Here is an 18240-nt window from a genome sequence, read left to right on the forward strand (position 1 = left end):
TTGTGGTTTTAACATGTTCTTGTAGCATTTTCTCATGATGGAGGACATATGTAAAATAATTTAAGATTAAAACTGCCTTTCTGAGTATTTCTTTATTCAAATTGTGATGGATCAGGAGTAGATGAAATCCGTGGATTGAAAAAAACTCAGGTTAATGATACATGGGCGGGGCCACAGTCTCCTTTCTCCACTTCAATTCTGATCCAGCCACTTGCAGGCAAATAGATCCTCATTTTAGTTATGCATGACTGTATAACTCATACAGTATATTGCTTGTTGTTTTTGTTTTTTTTGCTACACTAATGTTAGTTTGGGGTTGTGAGAGGCTGTAAGCTAATGGCAGAGAGTGTATCAAGAGAATGCTAGAATTTTAGAACACTTGACAAATGCAGATTGTTAAGTGAAAGTAGGCCACGGAGAATTTTCACTTGATAAAAAAAACATATTCTTACTAGACCCCAAGTCATTTAAGCTATGGAGCAGCATTAGGCTTCAATAACACTGAAGTTATTTTCACATCACCCTTGGCAACGCACTTTCAGACGACCATTCTAAAGAAAGTCGCGTGTGCTTTGGGGTCTGCATTGAAAAACTGTCACGTTCATGCTCCACTATGAATGTTTTTTCAACCGTTTTTGTGTTTTAAGAACAAATGTGATCATTGAACACGTGATGAAAGTTAAACCAAGTCAAACTTTGACCAATCGGGGACTTGGATTTGATATCTATGCATGGATTGCGCCCTTAGGTGTCGTCGGTGACGCTTTAACACAAAATCTTTAACATACTGTATAACTTTTCTGCGTAATTCCAGCAGATTCTAAAAGAGAAAAGCAGCTCGAAATTTGCACCGAAGACATGTTCTATCATCAGGTAGCTATAGTCCAGTGTGAACACCATGGGCTAAACACGCATGCCAGGTGTGAACGTAGCATAACAGGAACCACTGCATCAAATTAAAGAATGTACCTGATAGTGGGCCAGGTAGCTCTGGTAGCACACCATGACATGTGGTTGCCTGGTGACAGGGCCCGGTTCTGCAGTCTTTTCTGCCTCCATGGAGCTCTCCTCCTCCATAGCCAGTGCTGAGACGAACGAGGCCTGGGAGGTGTGAGTGGGTAGAGGATGGGGTGGCAGCGGGGGCAGTATTGGGGGTGGCGGCAGAGGGCGTGGCTCTGTGATCAGTTCCCCATTGAGCACATAGGTGAGAGGGCCCTCAACACTGTGATAGATGGAACTCCGGCTGCACAAAAAGAACAATTATTAAATCATGGCTTGGTTAAAAACATGTTTCAAAAGTTTTTTCTGCTTTATAATTGAGATGCATTCCAAAATATCTGAAGGGTTTCATGCCATTTATCACAGGCTGCTGAAACTTTTCATTAGCTGCATTGATTATTTGTGATTGTACCAATAGAAAGACATAAAAATCAATGGGAGAACAAATTATGGGAACAGAGGTAGTAGCAAAATGAGAAATCCAATTTCTAAAACATTCCAGAGGTAAGCGGCAACCCATGGATCAAGCATCTCATTTGCTCTAACGCTTCAACATCCCGTCTATCTGGGCATGTATGATTGAATCAAAGTAATAAATTAAAGTCCCAACGTGCTTGGCTGGAGGGAACGTTGTTTGACACAATCCAATTCACCACTTGCTGGGCAGGAAACATAAGAATGACATAACAGAGGTAATGTATTCCTGTACATGGTTTCATCAAGAAAATTCTAATATCATTTTGCAAACCTTTGGTGAACCAATAGTGGTTATTTAATAAAACTGATTGCTTCCTGTTTTTCATTTTAGTCTGCATAATGTATTAGGTCCAGGAAATCTTTAACTCAAGTAACAAACAACAATGTAGACTTAAAAAGTTAACAGTGGACAGTGTAGCAAGCTGGCAATTGCCCCCGCCCAGGGTCCAGGAGAGCTAGCGGGGTCGCTGCCCTGGCTAGGGATTTTGATCCCCTGTACAATTGAGTTTGACACCCGTGTTGTAGTCATTAGTAAGCTGCATGCACTGGCTTCAAACGAACTACAAACACACAAATGCTGCACACAAGGGGCGTTCATGTAATACGCAAGTCCCCATAGGATGCCCTCACAAACTATAGCATGATTGTCTAACTTCCTGTATTTTAAAAGACAGGGTGAAAGCAAATAGAGCATCCTTATCACTTGAACACCACTTCCGGGCTCGAAAAAAGGATAACTACATACATGCCTGCATCTCACCTATTTTACCCTTATTACCCTTTCCAACTGTCGCCCACAGTATGTCCATAGAGAAAATGTGCATAAGTCTCCTAGTCTCTTTCATGCTTATATCATTTGAGTATTTCTCAGGAAACTATCAGTACTTTGACTTTGCAGAACTCTGTTACTTTAAGTATCCAACCTGTAGCTTTCCATGTGGTACGGAGGTTGCTGATTCTGCTGCGTCTGCTGCCGTCTCTTCTTCTTGCGGCCTGGATAAGTCCCGGGACCCTCATCGGCGCTGCTGATTGGCTCAAAGTCCTCCGTCGCGGAAAAGTAAGCCTCACTGTCTGCCACGGACATGCTGGAGTCAGCAGAGCGATACTGGTGGAAGGTGTTGGAGTCCGCTGAAGGGGTGAAGGGGAAGGAGCCGTAGCTTCTCCGCTGGCGAGGGGAATCCAGGACGTTCTCGTCGCTGCGAGAAACCTCGCTGCTGAACTGGACTCCCCCGGAGAGGACCGGAGGCGGCTTGTCTGTGAAGACGGCGGCTGACAGGCTCTTGGTGCTGCCCAGACGACCGGACTGGACAGACGACTGGCGCTTCAGAGGAGAGCAAAGGGGGGAGCGTACAGAGGAGCGGCTCTGGGAGCTGTTGGGAGATACTGGAGAGACCTCTGGGACTTCTGTGAGGGTGCTGCAAAGTCACAAAAAGCAAAATATGATTTGTAAAACACTTTCTTATAAAATTTCTGAGGATATTAATCACAGTGCACACAAAAAAGGGTTTCTAACTCACTCAGCGGGGCTTTTGCCGTTCATGGTGTACAGACGCTCTTCTTGGCTCGGTGAAGGGCTCTCCCTCTCTCCAGCCAGCAGAGGTAAGGCGGCACTGGAGGAGCTATTCTCTTCAGAGGAGGAGGCAGAGCTATGGGACCGCTGGGGCACCTGGAGACTGAGGTGCTGCTGTCCAGGCCTCTCAGGAACCTCAGGAGGCAGGCAGGGAGAGCGAGTCTCTGTTTTGAGTCCCACAACTTTCCCTGAGAACAGAAAGAATCATCAATAAATTAGATCAAGCGAGGGATTAAAGGGGGAAAAAAAACGTAATATTTAAACAGTTACAATCTAAAAAAAACTATAGAGAAGAACCAGAAACCTTAGTGCTAGAAAAAAGACATTTCTGTATTATTAATGGAACATAACATTGCACGCTGTAACTATTTTTTACTAAAGAGCTGTAAGAAATCGCCAGAAGCAACTCCAAAGGCTGAATCACTCCTGCAGATTATAGCAGGAAGTGTTACAATAAATCTCTGAAACTCCATACCATCCACTTTTGGAGTTTCTTTAGTAATAATCCACTCCTCAGGCTGCAGCAAAGACTGGCCGTAACACATGTCGGGCTCCGTGCTCGAAGAGGAGAATGCAGATGAGGAGGAGGGCGTGAGCTCCTCCAGCTTGAAGAAGTCCAGGCCCATGTTGGTTCCCCCGAAGAACCTGCAGCCTCCGAGGCATCCACAGCGGTTCCTGCCTCGTTTATTGCGAACGCTAGCATCCTCGGGCCAAAGGAACCAGAGTCTGAGGAGAAGGGAGAGTGAGGTGTGGGTGGTGAGCGGCTGCTGTCAGGGGAGACTCTGTGCCATGAGGCTTCATTATCTTTTACAAAAATACATCTGCTGTGATATGTGTTGCAGTGGTAGATGTGGCTTTTTTACCTGTCTCCATTCACACTTGAACAAATGCCTCAGACTTAAAGTGAAGGTTTATTTGAACATAAAGGCCCTATTATGATCAGCTTGAATAAGTTAGATCAGAAACAAAAATTAGCTCATTTAGAAAACATCGTGGGCTGGACAGGCTGCAGACTGCATCAGTGAGTCACTGTACAGAGGTGTGATATAAGCGATGAGTCAGCTCCTCTTACGACAGCTTTGATTTCACTTTTGTGCAAAATGTGTTTTCTCATCAATAATGTCTCATTTAGGCTAAAAGATATAAAGCTAAAAATGATGACTAATGACTTAGATAACCATGGCAATACTAATACTTTGGCCCAATCTGAATCCTTCCCCTTCATTTGAAGGGGCAGTGTAAGTGAAGTCATGTCCGGGAAATGTATTTTTTAAATTTCATCCTCCAAACGGAGGGATATAAAGGCCTCCGTCGCGGGGGTAAACCATGTCACGCTGAGAAGCACTTTTCTTCATGTGGGTGCGCTCTGAACGACATAAGTTTACATAAAAATGTAAGCAATGACTTCTTGTTGTAGCGTGACCTTTAAAAAGCTACATAGCCGCTGTTGTTATTTATATTTGAGTACTCGAAGCTCTGCGCTAACGCTAGCTGACTGGCAATTATTGGTGACATCATCGAACGAAAGTGACGTCTGAAATATGAGACACTATTTTTTCATAACTCTCCGTTTGGAGGGCTAAATGAAAGGGAAGGGAGAAGGGAAGAGTTTGGATTGGGTAGGAACAAAATGTGTAGAATATATATATATATATATATATATATATATGAGTTGGAAGAAGAGGCAAACCTTTTGGTCTGAGCATCATGCAGTTCCAGAAAATGCCTCTGAACTTCACATTTGGCTGGGTGGTCAGCGGCCAGGGCGATATCTGCTGTGATGAGGTTCAGGTTGACTGAACCTGCCTCCAGCCAGACAGACCGCCGCAGCAGAGGGGGCTGACCGAGACCCAGCGGCTGACCGGGACCTTGACCCTGTCCTCCCAGGTGCAGCCGGGTCGCCTCGGTGTGTTGCTGCTGCTCAATGTACTGTCGGATGTTTAGGTCCTGCACCACCGCGCTGATCCCCTCGCCCACCGCCTGGTTGTGCAGGTTACAGTTGGCTACACGGATAACACTTGTCTGGAGAAAAGTGGCAAATAAAAAAATATGTATAAAATCTGCACAAACATCATGTAATCATCCATGAAATGATAAGGGTACCTTTATATTGGCAGCACAGCCATGCTCCACAACAAAGAGGTCAACTCCATCCATGGCCAGTCGTGTCATGGTGTATTTCAGCTCCTCTGATGTGCGGCAGTGACCAGGCAGGCAGCTTAGCTGAAAGACAGCCATTGTTTACAAAAAAAAGAAAAAAAAGTAGCACTTGTTCAGAGAGAAAGCTCTTGTTTAGCTTCAGACGTTGTTTTACATTTTGCTGCAGAGCCTGTGGCCACAGCTGCTCAGCTGTCAGTAAACTAATGAGGGCTCTTGGGCAGAGTTTTTAAAAATATCCTTATTAGTATTCAGATTTTAGCAAAACATCTTTAGGAATAAACTTCTTTTGTCTTCCTGAACAGAGTAGCATATTTGCTGAGAGCGCTTTAAAAAAAAGATAAGACATTTGTTTTCAACTCTGGAAAAAGTGTCTTTTTCTGACTCACTGTAGACGTTCAGTGTTCTCCATCATTATCTGACCACATTTGAACATTTTGTTTCACACATGACAGATCCACCCAACATCCAAAGCTGACAAACGCAGCCTCCGGCCATAATGATCTCATTTAACAGAGTGAAATACACAGCTGCATCAGAGAAACTCACAACGTGTGTAAAAAAGTGCATAGATTCATGTTTAAAGGGTAACCAAACTCTAAATCAACTTTTTTTGGCTGTTGAACTCTATAAATTGAGTTTTAAAAGTGCTGTAGGTGGTCATAGCTAAATTTTTAACAAATTATAATAAACTTGCTTATTTCTTGAAAATATTGTCAGAAACCGTCTGTGTGCCTCCCGCTACAGGTTGAATCAACCTATATTGAAGTTGAATTTCGCAATTGGTAAAAGTGTGCAAGTCCCACGTGATGATCTGCAGCTCCAGTAATGATAATAGTCCTGTTCTCCAGCCCCACCCCTCTGACGAGATTTTCAAATTTCGGCTGTGGGCGAAGTCAGCCTAGTACTAGTGTGTACCTTTGCATTGCAGATGCGGCGATCGACGCCATGCTGGCAGATGACGGAGGACTTGGGCTGCTCCAGGTTGAACTCTCGAGACACCACGTGGAAAAGAAAAGTCTCACCCCATTCGATCATACTGGCCAACTATTGACCAAACAAAAGAAGGAATTGAAACCCAAAACAAGACACCAGACTAGCAGAATGGCCTAAAGATACCTGAGGAATCGTGACCCTGCCGGTGAGGCCCCCAGCCTGCATGTCGATCAGCCACGCATACTCCAGCGTGTCACTGCCCAGAGGCAGGCCCTGAGCTGAGAACATGGCGTGAGCCCTCATCTGGAGGCCAGACAGACTCAGGTGTCCGTCTCTCAGCACCCCATCCGCTGTGGGACGCTGAGGGCAGAAGAAAAGAATCAGAGGTCAGCATGCGATCATAAAAAACCCTGCAAACACCAGCAGAAAATGAAGGTAGGAAATATTTCATTAAAAAAGCTGTGAATATTTTCTGCCATTCTTAATAAGAATTGAGGCTGCACAACCTCTGTGGGGAGTTCAGGAAAGTTACGCCCTCAGCAGCAAAGGATTTACCTAATAAGTAAATTTGAAATTCTATGTAGTTGTAAAATATGCAGTTGCTTTAAAAAAAAAGCTAAAAACCTGGAAGCAGCAAGCACAGTTCACATTATGCACATTAAGCTTAGCACATGTTTAATCCGGGATATGTTCCTACAGCCTTTCTGTATCCAAATTTAAGAGCGGATATGCATGGGTATGTTCTATTGTTACAACACAAAATGTGCAATACTTTATCATTTCTTGATGCTTCTGCTGAATTATGTCAATCTGAGTGTCTCTTTAACAAACAATTTTCTAACTTTCACTATTTTTTTGATTTTTGAAAAAAAATTAGAGGTATTCTAAAAGTGAAAAATAAATTAAAGCAGAATGGAAACAAACAGTTAATTGGTTTGAACAACCTGGTAGTTGTCACTGATGAAGATGTGAACGGGTGATAAAAGCATCTGGAGTTTGGTTTCTTTGTAACCCTTTTTCATCTCGAAGCAGAGCCGCTCCAAGAAACCAGATGGACCTTCAGGACCTTCACTGCTGCAGTGCTGAAAAAAAAATAGATAAAAATACAATTTACGTCTCATGGGAAATATAAATAAAAACAAAAGATCTTTTTCCCAAACCAAAATAAAATAAAACAATAAAATGTAAAAATAGGTAAATTAGGTAAATTAATTTGGTAAATTTTCTTGGACTAAATTGTTTGATTTAATATTGAGCCTATAAATAAATTACTTTTTTATTCATGTAGTGCATGATATTTTTGTTTTAAAAACAACATTTTTGAAATATTTGATGCTTTAAAATTCTAGCTAAAGATTAAAAGCATGGAATTGCTTAATTCACGTTCAAATGGTCTGATTATTCATAAATTATTTTTTTTTTTTATGATTGTATAAAAAAAGTTAAAAGTTTGGCGCAATTAAAAAAATTATTTTTGTCAGGAAAAAAATGCAAGACTAATATAAGAAACTACTTCTAGCAAAATCTAACTCCAAATTTAAATCGATACTGTATTTTGTGGATAAAGATCAATTTAAATTGATAGATCAGTTTCTTCAATGGAGCCTTGAATTAGTGTTTACAACAAGCCAACTTTTTCTTTTTTTTTTAAATTAGATCAGCTTACTTTAAGTTCACATTTCCCCAACCTAAATGACCTTTTATTTTTGTTTCTCTTTTATAGTCATCCAAATCTGCGTGTGTGTAAATCTCGCACCAGGCCGTACCCATATCTGCAGCAGGTCTCCAAGGTGAACAGCCTCTGGCATGTTTACTCTATTTTTTAACACTATTTATTGTTTAGTTAGTTGTCCTCCCACGATAAGGTTTAATTTATCTGATGAAAAAACTCCTTCAGAATTTGAAAAAGCACCATGATAAATATTTATGCGATTTCAATGCGATTACGGAATTTCAAAAGGTATATTTTACAATTTCAGGGTTAAGCTTTAAACTTGAATTCACTTTCAATAAATGAATAAAAAGAAAATTAACTTATTACATTCAGAATGCTTGAAGCAAAGGCACAGCTGAGTCAGACAAGATAATCAGCCAATTTAGAATAAAATGATTTTAATTAGTTTTAATTGCTACTTTTTAAATTTTTTTCATTCATATTCTTGGCTGCTTTGTCCCTTTCGGGGTCACGGGGGTGCTAGAGCCTAACCCGGCTACTGATGGGCGAAGGCAGAGTTCACCCTGGACAGGTCGCCAGTCTGTCTCAGGGCCTCAATCACACTCTCAATCACTCTCACATTCACACCTAGGGGCAATTTAGAGTCACCAATGAACCTATGAAGCATGTTTTTGGACAGTGGGAGGAAGCCGGAGTCCCCGGTGAAAACCCACGCATGCACAGGGAGAACATGCAAACTCCACACAGAAAGGTCCAAGTTGATGTTTCTGTTTCAGGTCAACCAGCCGGGATTCGAACTGGGGCCTTCTTGCTGTGAGGCAAGAGCGCTAACCACTGCGCCACTGTGCAGCCATAACTGCTACTACAAAATGTAATTATTCAATTTTTGGCTCAAAACCTTGTTGAACCTTGAAATCAAGGATAACAACAAAATAATTACTTAATATAAAAAAAGGAAAATTAAATAAAAAGAAAGCATTAAAAATATTTTTAAAAATATCAATGAATAAAATAAAATACAATTTTAAATAAATTGATACATATAAGATTGTCAAAAAAATCCAGAGTTAGATTAGTGCTGGGGAGAATTATCCTAAATATCGATAGTATCAATCTCAAATTGGTATTGGATTCATACCGACCCGCAGATATCGATATTTCCACTCGTTTGAAACTTTTCTGTATCTGCAAAAAGAACCTGTTATTGTTCTATTAACAGACTATCCATTTCCTATTTATAGGAAGTTAGAAATTATTTATATTTCTACCAGTTGTTTTTCAATCCATAAAAATGTAGATTTCTTTTTTTCTTTTAGTTTGTTGACTGTTTTGCATTCGCTTCTTCACTTTTTATTTAAGTTCAATAAGTTTTTATTTTAATAAACTATTTCCATTTAACCAAAAAATATTTTCCTAAATCCAAAGTACTTTAAAAAAACAAAAGCAACAAAAAATCAGCATTCATTTCTGTGACTGGAAACTAGAAAATGAGACCACAGATGGGCATTGAACTCACCATGGGCAGCCGTCCATGAACTTTGTAGAGGTTAATGAGTACAGTAATGTCCCAGGGCCGCAGGTCTAAGGGGTGGATGGACGTTTCTTTCTGTTCACTGTCCTCCATTCCTAGAGGAGACCAGCCGAGGCCTGAAGAAGTCGCTGTGGACAACACCGGGCTCGTCAGAGCCTCCTCAAAGTCAGTGTACATGTCATCTTCACCAAAATAGTTTTCCTAAAAAAAAAGAGTGAAATCGAGACTTTAAAATAATATCTGTGACACTGATATCTTGAAGACTTTAGATGGCGTTTCCAAACCTTTATGGCGATCAGGGCCCGGAGTAAAGGCCCGTAAAGAATGATTTGGGAATCGGGAGACATTTCCATCTCCACGTGAAGCCTGTCAGGAGGAAGCTCGGAAGGGTCGCTGGGAAATCGACCGTGAGAAGCTGACGCAGATGTGGTGGTGTAGCGAGGTGGAGCATTCTGGGGCATCGAGGCGTGCTCGGGGGGTCGCAAAGCTGACAGCATGGACTCTTCCATCTCAGAGACTAAAAACCAACACAAGTAGATTAAAGTCATAGGGCACCGTACAGAATAATGATTCTAAGTGAAGCTTACATGACTGCTTGAGCTGCTCGTCAGCCTTTTGGGGATAAATGGGATGCCAGGTGTAGTCAATGATGAGTAAGAAGTTTGGCACACTCCAACAGTCCACCCAGCCATTTCTGATGAAAAAAAAGATTTAAAGTCTTTTAGTTATAATGCTGCGTCATCATTTTCTACTTGATCGTTTGCTTTATGACCCGTTCAAATGGAGGACACAGAGTAAAGGCAACAGACAGCAAATGGGTCATGCCCAATTTCTTAGCACTCATCCTGAAAGTGTTTGATAGTCGCCTCCCAGGAGATGAGGAGGATTCTTACAGTGCTGCATCGGTACAGCGAGGCTGAGGGCAACGCTCTTTGCATAATAAATGATGCAAATGGAGTTATCACATTCTGAATTCATAATGAACGCCTTTAAACTTTTGCTGATCTTCACAATTATGCTGATGGTGTGGCAGTGAGTTAACCGGGGAGATAAAAAAAGGAGCATAACTGTTCTGCAGATCACAAAGACTGGAAATTTTAGCTCCAATAAAAGCTGCACACTCATCGGACTAATCCTCAACACTAATTACATTAAAGCCTGAATTAAACTAAGATATGCTCTAATGTTTGTCAGCTATAGAGTCGTTTAGATGTGCGTTGAATTCTAGAAAGGTCAAAGGTCAAGTCTCATAAACATGTGGAAGTCAACAATGTTAGAAGCCAAGGATTTGTTACGAGGCTATAGTTGTTTTTAAATACTACAATATGCACCTTTTTTATAAATAGATGGAAACAGATTGCAGTGCCCATTTAAGTGAACCTCTCTGCCAACATTTGCAATGAAATTACACCAAAATGCTGATTACACACTAGTAAAGAACAGACGGTACAGTGACATCGTCAACAAGAAACATTGACATCTACCATCAGTCAAGTTTCAATGACTAAATTATTTAAAATTCTGGCAGTGTATATAATAGTATAATACTCTGTATCATACTTATGTCTTTAATAAGCCTGCAAAATAAATCAAAAATGTCTACCTTGCCATGTCAGCTTGTGGAACACATGTTTTATAGATGTTTACCTTAAATGTTTACACACATGTAAAGACAGATAAACTATTAAGTTTTTTAAAAAGCCCAAGGATAATACTTAACAGTATCTCAGAAAAGTGAATACACCTATTTCATTTTTTTAGATCTTTTTCATGGGACACCACTAGCAAAATGAATTTTTGACACAATGAAAAGTAGTCAGTGTCCATCTGGTAAAGCAGTGTAAAGTAGTTTTTTCTGCAAAATATATCATAATAGAGGGATCAATAGCCAAAACCTCAGCAACATAAGTGAGGGCTGTACTCACTTTTGTGAGATACTTTCCTGCAGTACTGGCCAGAACTTTTTTGTACTATTTTTGGACAATACTACCAAGCAATTGTTGTTCGTTTTGTTTACCCGACATACAAGTTCTTACTTGTCTCCTAGAAACTTAAGATATAATTTATGTTAACTTTTACTCAACTAAAAGTGTTGCAGTGAAATGGAAATGATGTATTAGTCATTTTTTACTTTGTCATTTGTTCATGTATCACAAATCATATTGTCATCGCAATATTGATAGTTAATATCGCATTACGCAAGTTTTCCTCATACCGTGCAACCATAGTTTGTAAACATGGTGGGCGGCCTAAGCTTCATACCATTTGTCTCACTAACCCAAATGTCTTTTAAATCTGTGAGGATTAGGTAATTTAATGCAGAGAAGTTTTTTGTAGTATTCTGATCTGCTAAAAAATAGAAGAATATTGAATGGCTTTAATTAATAAAAGAATCAAAGATATTCGGTATGGCATATTTTAGTCTACTACTAGTAGTATAGATCTCATATTTTAAAGTAATGTGCTATATAGGTCTAATATTAAAACATTATAGTTAAAATCACAACTTATCAGTACAAATTTTCAAGTTTAGTCATAGATTTCTCAAATGCCTAAAGTTGCATTCACACTGAACACGACTTGCGTGGCGGAGGTGGCCAGTTTCAATGTTAAGTCAATGGAACAGACACAACATGAGGTGATCTGAAGTCCAGTGACTTGATTTGAGAGATGGTCGCGGCTTGAAGGTCTAGCAGCAGCTTGATTTGAGCGGCGAGATGTGAATTAGGCGGCGGACTCAAAATTTTAATATCTGAAGTTGGATAGGTCGCCGCGTCGCATCTGCCAATCAGGAACTCAGCTTTCGGCACATGACGTTTTCAGTTACTCGATCAGCGGGTAGAATATTAATCCAAAGCAAGTGTTTTTTTCCTAAACTTTCATCTTTTTCTTTAACACATTGGAGCCTCAGGCTTCCAGAGCTTATCCAGCTACTTTGGGGCAAAGGCGGGACACAGTCTGGACAGATCGCCGGCTCGGGCCTCATTGAGACATTCAAAAAAAAAAGCAAAAGGTCTCCTAATTTTATTTTTTCTCCCTGGGGTAATTATTAAACAGAAAGCCTTCAAGCTCAGTCACAGAGACACAGAAACACAGTGGAAACAGCTGTCATGCAGACACAGGGGATATACATAACAAAAAATAAAATGTTCTCACTCTATTCGTGCTATCTTCCTCCATCTGGACTTGGGGGGCTTTGGGAGGGGGGCTCCTTGATCCCCTGACATGAACATGTCAGGGGGCAGCCTAATGTTCTGGTAGTCTTTGGCCAGGGTGAGCAGGGGACATCGGCTGGGGTGGCACTCTGGCAGAGACAGCCGCATGTCGGTATCTTCCGCCTGACAAGAACGGCATGAGAAAACATGTAAGTCAACACCATTATTCAACCTTTATCTAACTAGAAAAAAAACCCAGTGAGATAAAGATCTCATCTTTGAGGCTGATCTGAAGTCAGCAGAAAGAAAACATAAAATCCACTCACCCTCAAGCTGAAGCGAGTATGGCAAGTGGTAGGAACAAACTCATTGAAAGGCAGAGTGAAGTCTATATTGAGCGTTTCGCCACAGGCTGCCAGGTACACTACAGAAGATCAATAAAGCAATTGATTACTCTGCCTGCTGGAGGATTAGGAAGTGTATTTATACAGTACAATGCATCAAGACTTAATTGAGTTAAAGTAGCTTGTTATAGATGCTAGCTTACAGTGTCCAGTCGAACTGATTGCCGTCATGGTAGCATGAGAACTTCCTACTTCAACCATCTTTTGATCTATTGTAAGGACATCTTTTAACCAAGATTATGCTGTTTTTTGGCAAAATCAAAAAAGCTGTGCCGTTTCCTAGGACATAGTTTCTGCAGAGTGGCCGTAATTAAAAATTTCACTTCAAGCTAGTATGGAGTAAGCCTGCCCCCATTTCCCATTCTCCATCTGTTTATACTCCCTCCCACTAGCTTGGATAATCATCTCCCACTTGACGCATGGTAATGAAGCGGAGGAGAAAGCTTATGGCCTGCCACTTGTAGATTCTACATCACAGCCATGATCTTTTTCAAACTGCATTTTCTTTGTCTGCTCCTGGTTCAAAACAATTTGAATAAATAAATATTTAAAAATGCAATACTGAGCTTAATTTTCTTTGTATGTGTCCTCAATCGTCAGAAAAATGCCCCAAAAACATGCTAAAAACACTAGAAACACAATGTTTATGTAAGTTGGTCTTTAAACTTGTGTAAAATCATAGACTGTACAATCACTGGACATTGGCCCCCTGAGTTCCAAACAAGAAGTACCAGTGGGCGCTTAGAAGCCAAAACCCCATAAACTTCTATTGAGAAATAAACAGATATATTTAATATATAAAGAAATATACAGTAGATATTTTATTTGTCAGAATAACTACAGTATTCTTGCTCTGATATTTTTTTCTTTATCGCAAGTTATTAAAGCTATAAACTGACCAATGAAAGCATGTGGTGCCCGCTGGCTCCACCTCAGACGTGTGATTGACAGTTTCACCAGAGCCGCTTTCAGTTGAAGGGGTGTGAACTTCAAATAAGCTGACTCATGATATGTGACTGTAGTTGCCCTAAAAACGTGACTCAGACCGACTCGGATCAATCACTGTAGTCTGGCTCCAAATGGCAACGCCCATAACGCAGAAAAATGGCGACGGATTTGGCCTCATTTTCACAAGAACCTTCAGAAGTAAGGCATTATCTATGGGTGACATCACACCCCACTTCGTCCAGTGATAATAATATATGTCTATGTAAAGAACAAATGTGTTACCATTCTCCTGCTGTTTGGTGGAACAGTCGATCCAGTTGTGCTGGTTTGCTGCCCAGATCATCTCAAACTGGTGGAAAAGGATCTTGAACTTCCAAGAATAGGGTACAAAGGAGTAAAGATCAGGGGCGCTGTCGCTGGCCCAGTCATGGATCAAATCTGCAGGGAGAGACAGAAATGATTTCAAACTTAACATGATGGTTCAGCATGATTCATCATTTCCAGTGTTGTGTCCGTGGTTTTACTCACCAGTAAAGAAGTTTTTCTGGGCATAGATGAAGTGATAAGTGGCCTTGTAGACCTCAATCTCACACTGCCATGACTGGGGCATGTTCCATATTCGGGGGTAGGTGGCTATCACATGGAACTGAGAAAACAGTGACATTAACACGTCAACAGTGTTTCTTTTTTTTTTTAATTTAAGCTTCCTCTTGGTACTTACTGCTAACATCTCAGCCTCCAGGAGGGTTCTATACTGCATGCTGCTGGTGGTGTCCACATGAAGAAGCTGACCTTTGATGGTGGAGGAATAACCTGAGAAAATCGAAGGAGTAAAAAATAATAAGCTATTGAAAAATTGCTAACATTGCTCTCCGATGTGGATTACAGTGTTTCTGTGTTTATCGCAGGGTTGGGTTCTAAAAATAACCTGCAATAGGTGAAATCCGCAGAGTAGGATTACAGATGCTTCACGGCTGTACAACCCCTCACTACACACTTCATACACTTTTCTCACACTCTTGCTTAAACTTTCAAATCTCAAATTTTGATTGAAAAATAAGTCCAGTGTTAAAAAATGAAAACAAAGATCTGCTTGTGATCAAAGATTTATGTAGATTTGGCGAACTGTATGCGTTTTGTACAAAGGACACGGCACTGAGATAGATTGACAGCAGCCAATCCAGACACAGAACATGTGTAAACGGCACTGAGACAAAAGATGAAATGCCATACAGCAAATGACTACTGTACTGTTGTCTAGATTTTTATCATTCATTTAAAAAATTACATCTATGCATTTTTTCTGTAGTCGTGAGCGGTGAATACTAAACTTTAACACACCTCAAGAAGTACTAACTGCTTGTTGTGTGAATGCTTTACAGCATTCCGTACGATTTTCAGCACGTAAAAACTCAATCACACTTTCAGCTATTTCAGCAATCTTGGTATTAAGACGTTTAGCTCATTCAGGACATTACTGGTTGTATTTTTGGTATTCATAAACTTAATAGTTTTTGAAATATTGAGCAAAATATGCCCCCTAGGAATTGAATGAGAAACTCTTCAAATTTAGTATTTATAGGCAGATTAGCAACAAGTCTTTAAATATATCCTTGGGCTATATTTTCATCTTTATAGTAATTTTCAAAAAAAAATTGACATTGAGCTGTTATATTAGCATTATGCTAGCTCATTTGGGTTACTTGGAATCTACTGAAGTGTTTATAGGCTAATTTAGAGTTTAGCTTCAATTTCAGTTTTTGATTAATTTAGTTACTGAGAAATTTGTGACTATTTTGGAGTTCAACTAGTATTTAAGCAACGTGCTAGCTTTTTTGACTAATTTAAGGTCTTTTGGGCTAATTTAGAGATTAGCTCATATTTAAGAAACACACAAAACACACAAAATTGGCATGTATTGGGGATTTTTTAAGCAATTTTACAACAGGTTTTTTTTAGAAATTTAGGTCAACTTCAGCTTTCATAGTTCTTTAACAAAATTTCCAGTCTTTTAGCAAATTAACATTTTGCAAATAGCTTTTGCATTTTCAGCAAATCCCTTCAGCTATTAAAGTAAATTGTGTCACTATTTCCAGCAAAAAGCATCAGCATCTTCAGTGACTACTTTCAGCAAAAAGCATTCACACTAGCTTTATCACAGTTAATGCAACTTTTCTAGTTCTCTTTGTGTTTTTGTTTTGCTTTGTTTTCCAAGTCTGGCTAATAAAGTTCATACATAAAACATTCACCATTTGTGCTACAAATAAGCAGGGGAAGGTTTGCAGTGACTACATAATGACTTTCATATTGGGTATTGCAATCATACTGAATGCCACAGAGCCTGTCAAAGGAAACAACCGGGAGGGTTTCAGAGAATTGCTGGCTGAATGCCCACTGCCGTGTGGCACACGCCGTTAATGAGACCTGAAGCCTGGCTAGTTGGATCAAACGCTGACGACTTGGCTCAGGTTGTACGAAACCAGCCTGAATGAGCCTGAAGGCCAGAGCATTTTTTAAGGTTGGTTGCTAGCAGCTCTACAAAGACAGTAAAGAGCTGAAGTCTAAATAAACATTAATGTCGCTGACGTGAAAAGCCAAAAATGAAGTTATTTGTTATTTGCTTGAATAATGGATTAGTTGAAAAGAACAGGTGGATTTCTACACAATGCTTTAGTAGACAAAAAAAATCAAGTTTGGTTTTTATTAGTCTTGAATTTCATCCTCTAAAGGTAAGCACTGAGACCTTCATACATACAAACAAACATTTATTATTTACCATGATAGAATATTTTTCCCCTTCTTAACATATCAGAACCTCTTTTAGCTGACTGACGTGAATTAGCTTCAATTAAGCTTTTATAAAAATACTACATTTTTTCCCAGTATTTGCTTTTGTTCAATTACAATTATTGAAATAATGATAAGTAAAAACAAGGCTCCAGAGCCACATGTGACTTTTCAACCCCTCCATTGTAGCTCTTTGGTTGAAGAAAAATACAATGTTTATCATTTTAAAAAGTAAAATATCTTTTGGATTAAAATGCGAATCAGACAAAATGAAACGGTCAAACTTTAACTCATTTAGCACAGCACATATTACTAATTATTTTCTCAAAAGAGTGAATTAAGACTTTGTGGCTCCTAATGGATTGTTGTCAGTGAGAAATTGAGGCTGTTGAAGGATGCAGATCCCTTAATACATACACATATTTTGATGTTAAATAAAATACACTAAGAAATTCCACATTAGTTTCATCTAGCAAATAGAAATAGTTTTAACAATTTTCTCATACCAGCTTAAAACTGTATCTTACACTGGAGTCTGTAGATGATGAGACACATTCTACTTTAGAAAGAAATAAAAAAAAAAAAAAAGAGGAACAGAAGCCATTTACCAATTCAGGAGCAGTGTAGTGGTCCTATTTCAGGTCAGCAGACACTTACCATTCTCTCCCACAGTCATGGGGATGTTGACTTCCAGGTAAGAGCCTGCGCCGACATTCACATGAATGGCATTGGTTTCCTAGTAACAGAGAGGAAAATGGAGCACAGGGAGAGAAATCAAAAAGAAATATGACATAAACTGTCTCATTACCAGAGACTTCTTTACAATGTGAAAAGCAGGAGTCACAGGATTGAACAAAAAACACGTACAAAGAAAGTAATAAAATGACACTTTTTTCTGCCCTCGGCTATTAGATCTTTTTTTCCCCGAACATGAAGATATTGTTTTTTAGAATGCCCTTTACAGACTTGATTAACAATCCGAGCACTTCTACAGGAAGAACATTTTCAAAAGCATTAACATTAAGTAAAATTAATAACAGGGAAAGTAGAATAGGCAGAAAAAAGGGACAAAAAGCAAATGCTATAGAATAAAAATCAGTGGAAAGAGAAAGACGACAGTTACTCTGTTTTTGGTGAAAAGCAGATCGATGGTGGCGTCAGCAATGATGTTCATGCGGAGCTCAAAGGCCTGAATCTGTCTCAGTTTTCCTGGCTGTGCCACCTCAGTTACGTTCATGGCCTGGAAGTCTGCAGGCAGGAAGAACTTCCACAAACAATCCCTGGAATTAAAAAAAAAAAAAAACATGTTATCACTGTGCGTTTGAATACTTTTCCAATCCCTGTAGATTTCCTGGCATGCATTTCTATAAAAACTCTTTATGTCGAGATAATTCAGTTTACATAATGTGCAATCAGAGTTAAATCTCCCATCTTATTTGCTCTCCTCTGACTGTTAATCCCTTCCAGCATATAAACCTGCTGAGTTTTTCTTGGCCAGCATCTGGAAGCTGCCCTTCAGGCAGCCCTGCAGCCTGCAGAACAAAGCCTGCTTTCATTTATTTTTCTTTTGTCTGTGTTAAAAGGGCATCTTGTGTAGATGT

General features: G+C 39.8%; 1 protein-coding gene across 1 annotated transcript in view; it reads right to left on the reverse strand.

Moving 5' to 3' along the window:
- Positions 1 to 18240, reverse strand: part of kiaa1109 (KIAA1109 ortholog) — a 78498-nt gene that overhangs the window by 52021 nt on the left and 8237 nt on the right. Inside the window, exons 11-29 of the mRNA XM_036209974.1 lie at positions 17763 to 17919; positions 17297 to 17375; positions 14574 to 14665; positions 14381 to 14498; positions 14135 to 14290; positions 12827 to 12924; positions 12502 to 12683; positions 9933 to 10039; positions 9630 to 9862; positions 9331 to 9546; positions 7084 to 7221; positions 6323 to 6499; positions 6122 to 6250; positions 5150 to 5269; positions 4737 to 5068; positions 3522 to 3772; positions 2994 to 3234; positions 2400 to 2891; positions 970 to 1243 (exon numbers count right to left, since the gene is read on the reverse strand). Coding sequence (XP_036065867.1) covers positions 970 to 1243; positions 2400 to 2891; positions 2994 to 3234; positions 3522 to 3772; positions 4737 to 5068; positions 5150 to 5269; positions 6122 to 6250; positions 6323 to 6499; positions 7084 to 7221; positions 9331 to 9546; positions 9630 to 9862; positions 9933 to 10039; positions 12502 to 12683; positions 12827 to 12924; positions 14135 to 14290; positions 14381 to 14498; positions 14574 to 14665; positions 17297 to 17375; positions 17763 to 17919 — 3592 coding nt within the window. The remainder of the gene's footprint in view (positions 1 to 969; positions 1244 to 2399; positions 2892 to 2993; positions 3235 to 3521; positions 3773 to 4736; positions 5069 to 5149; positions 5270 to 6121; positions 6251 to 6322; positions 6500 to 7083; positions 7222 to 9330; positions 9547 to 9629; positions 9863 to 9932; positions 10040 to 12501; positions 12684 to 12826; positions 12925 to 14134; positions 14291 to 14380; positions 14499 to 14573; positions 14666 to 17296; positions 17376 to 17762; positions 17920 to 18240) is intronic.

The sequence above is a fragment of the Oryzias melastigma genome, linkage group LG22, assembly GCF_002922805.2.
Source record: "Oryzias melastigma strain HK-1 linkage group LG22, ASM292280v2, whole genome shotgun sequence".
In the NCBI taxonomy this organism is placed as follows: Eukaryota; Metazoa; Chordata; class Actinopteri; order Beloniformes; family Adrianichthyidae; genus Oryzias; species Oryzias melastigma.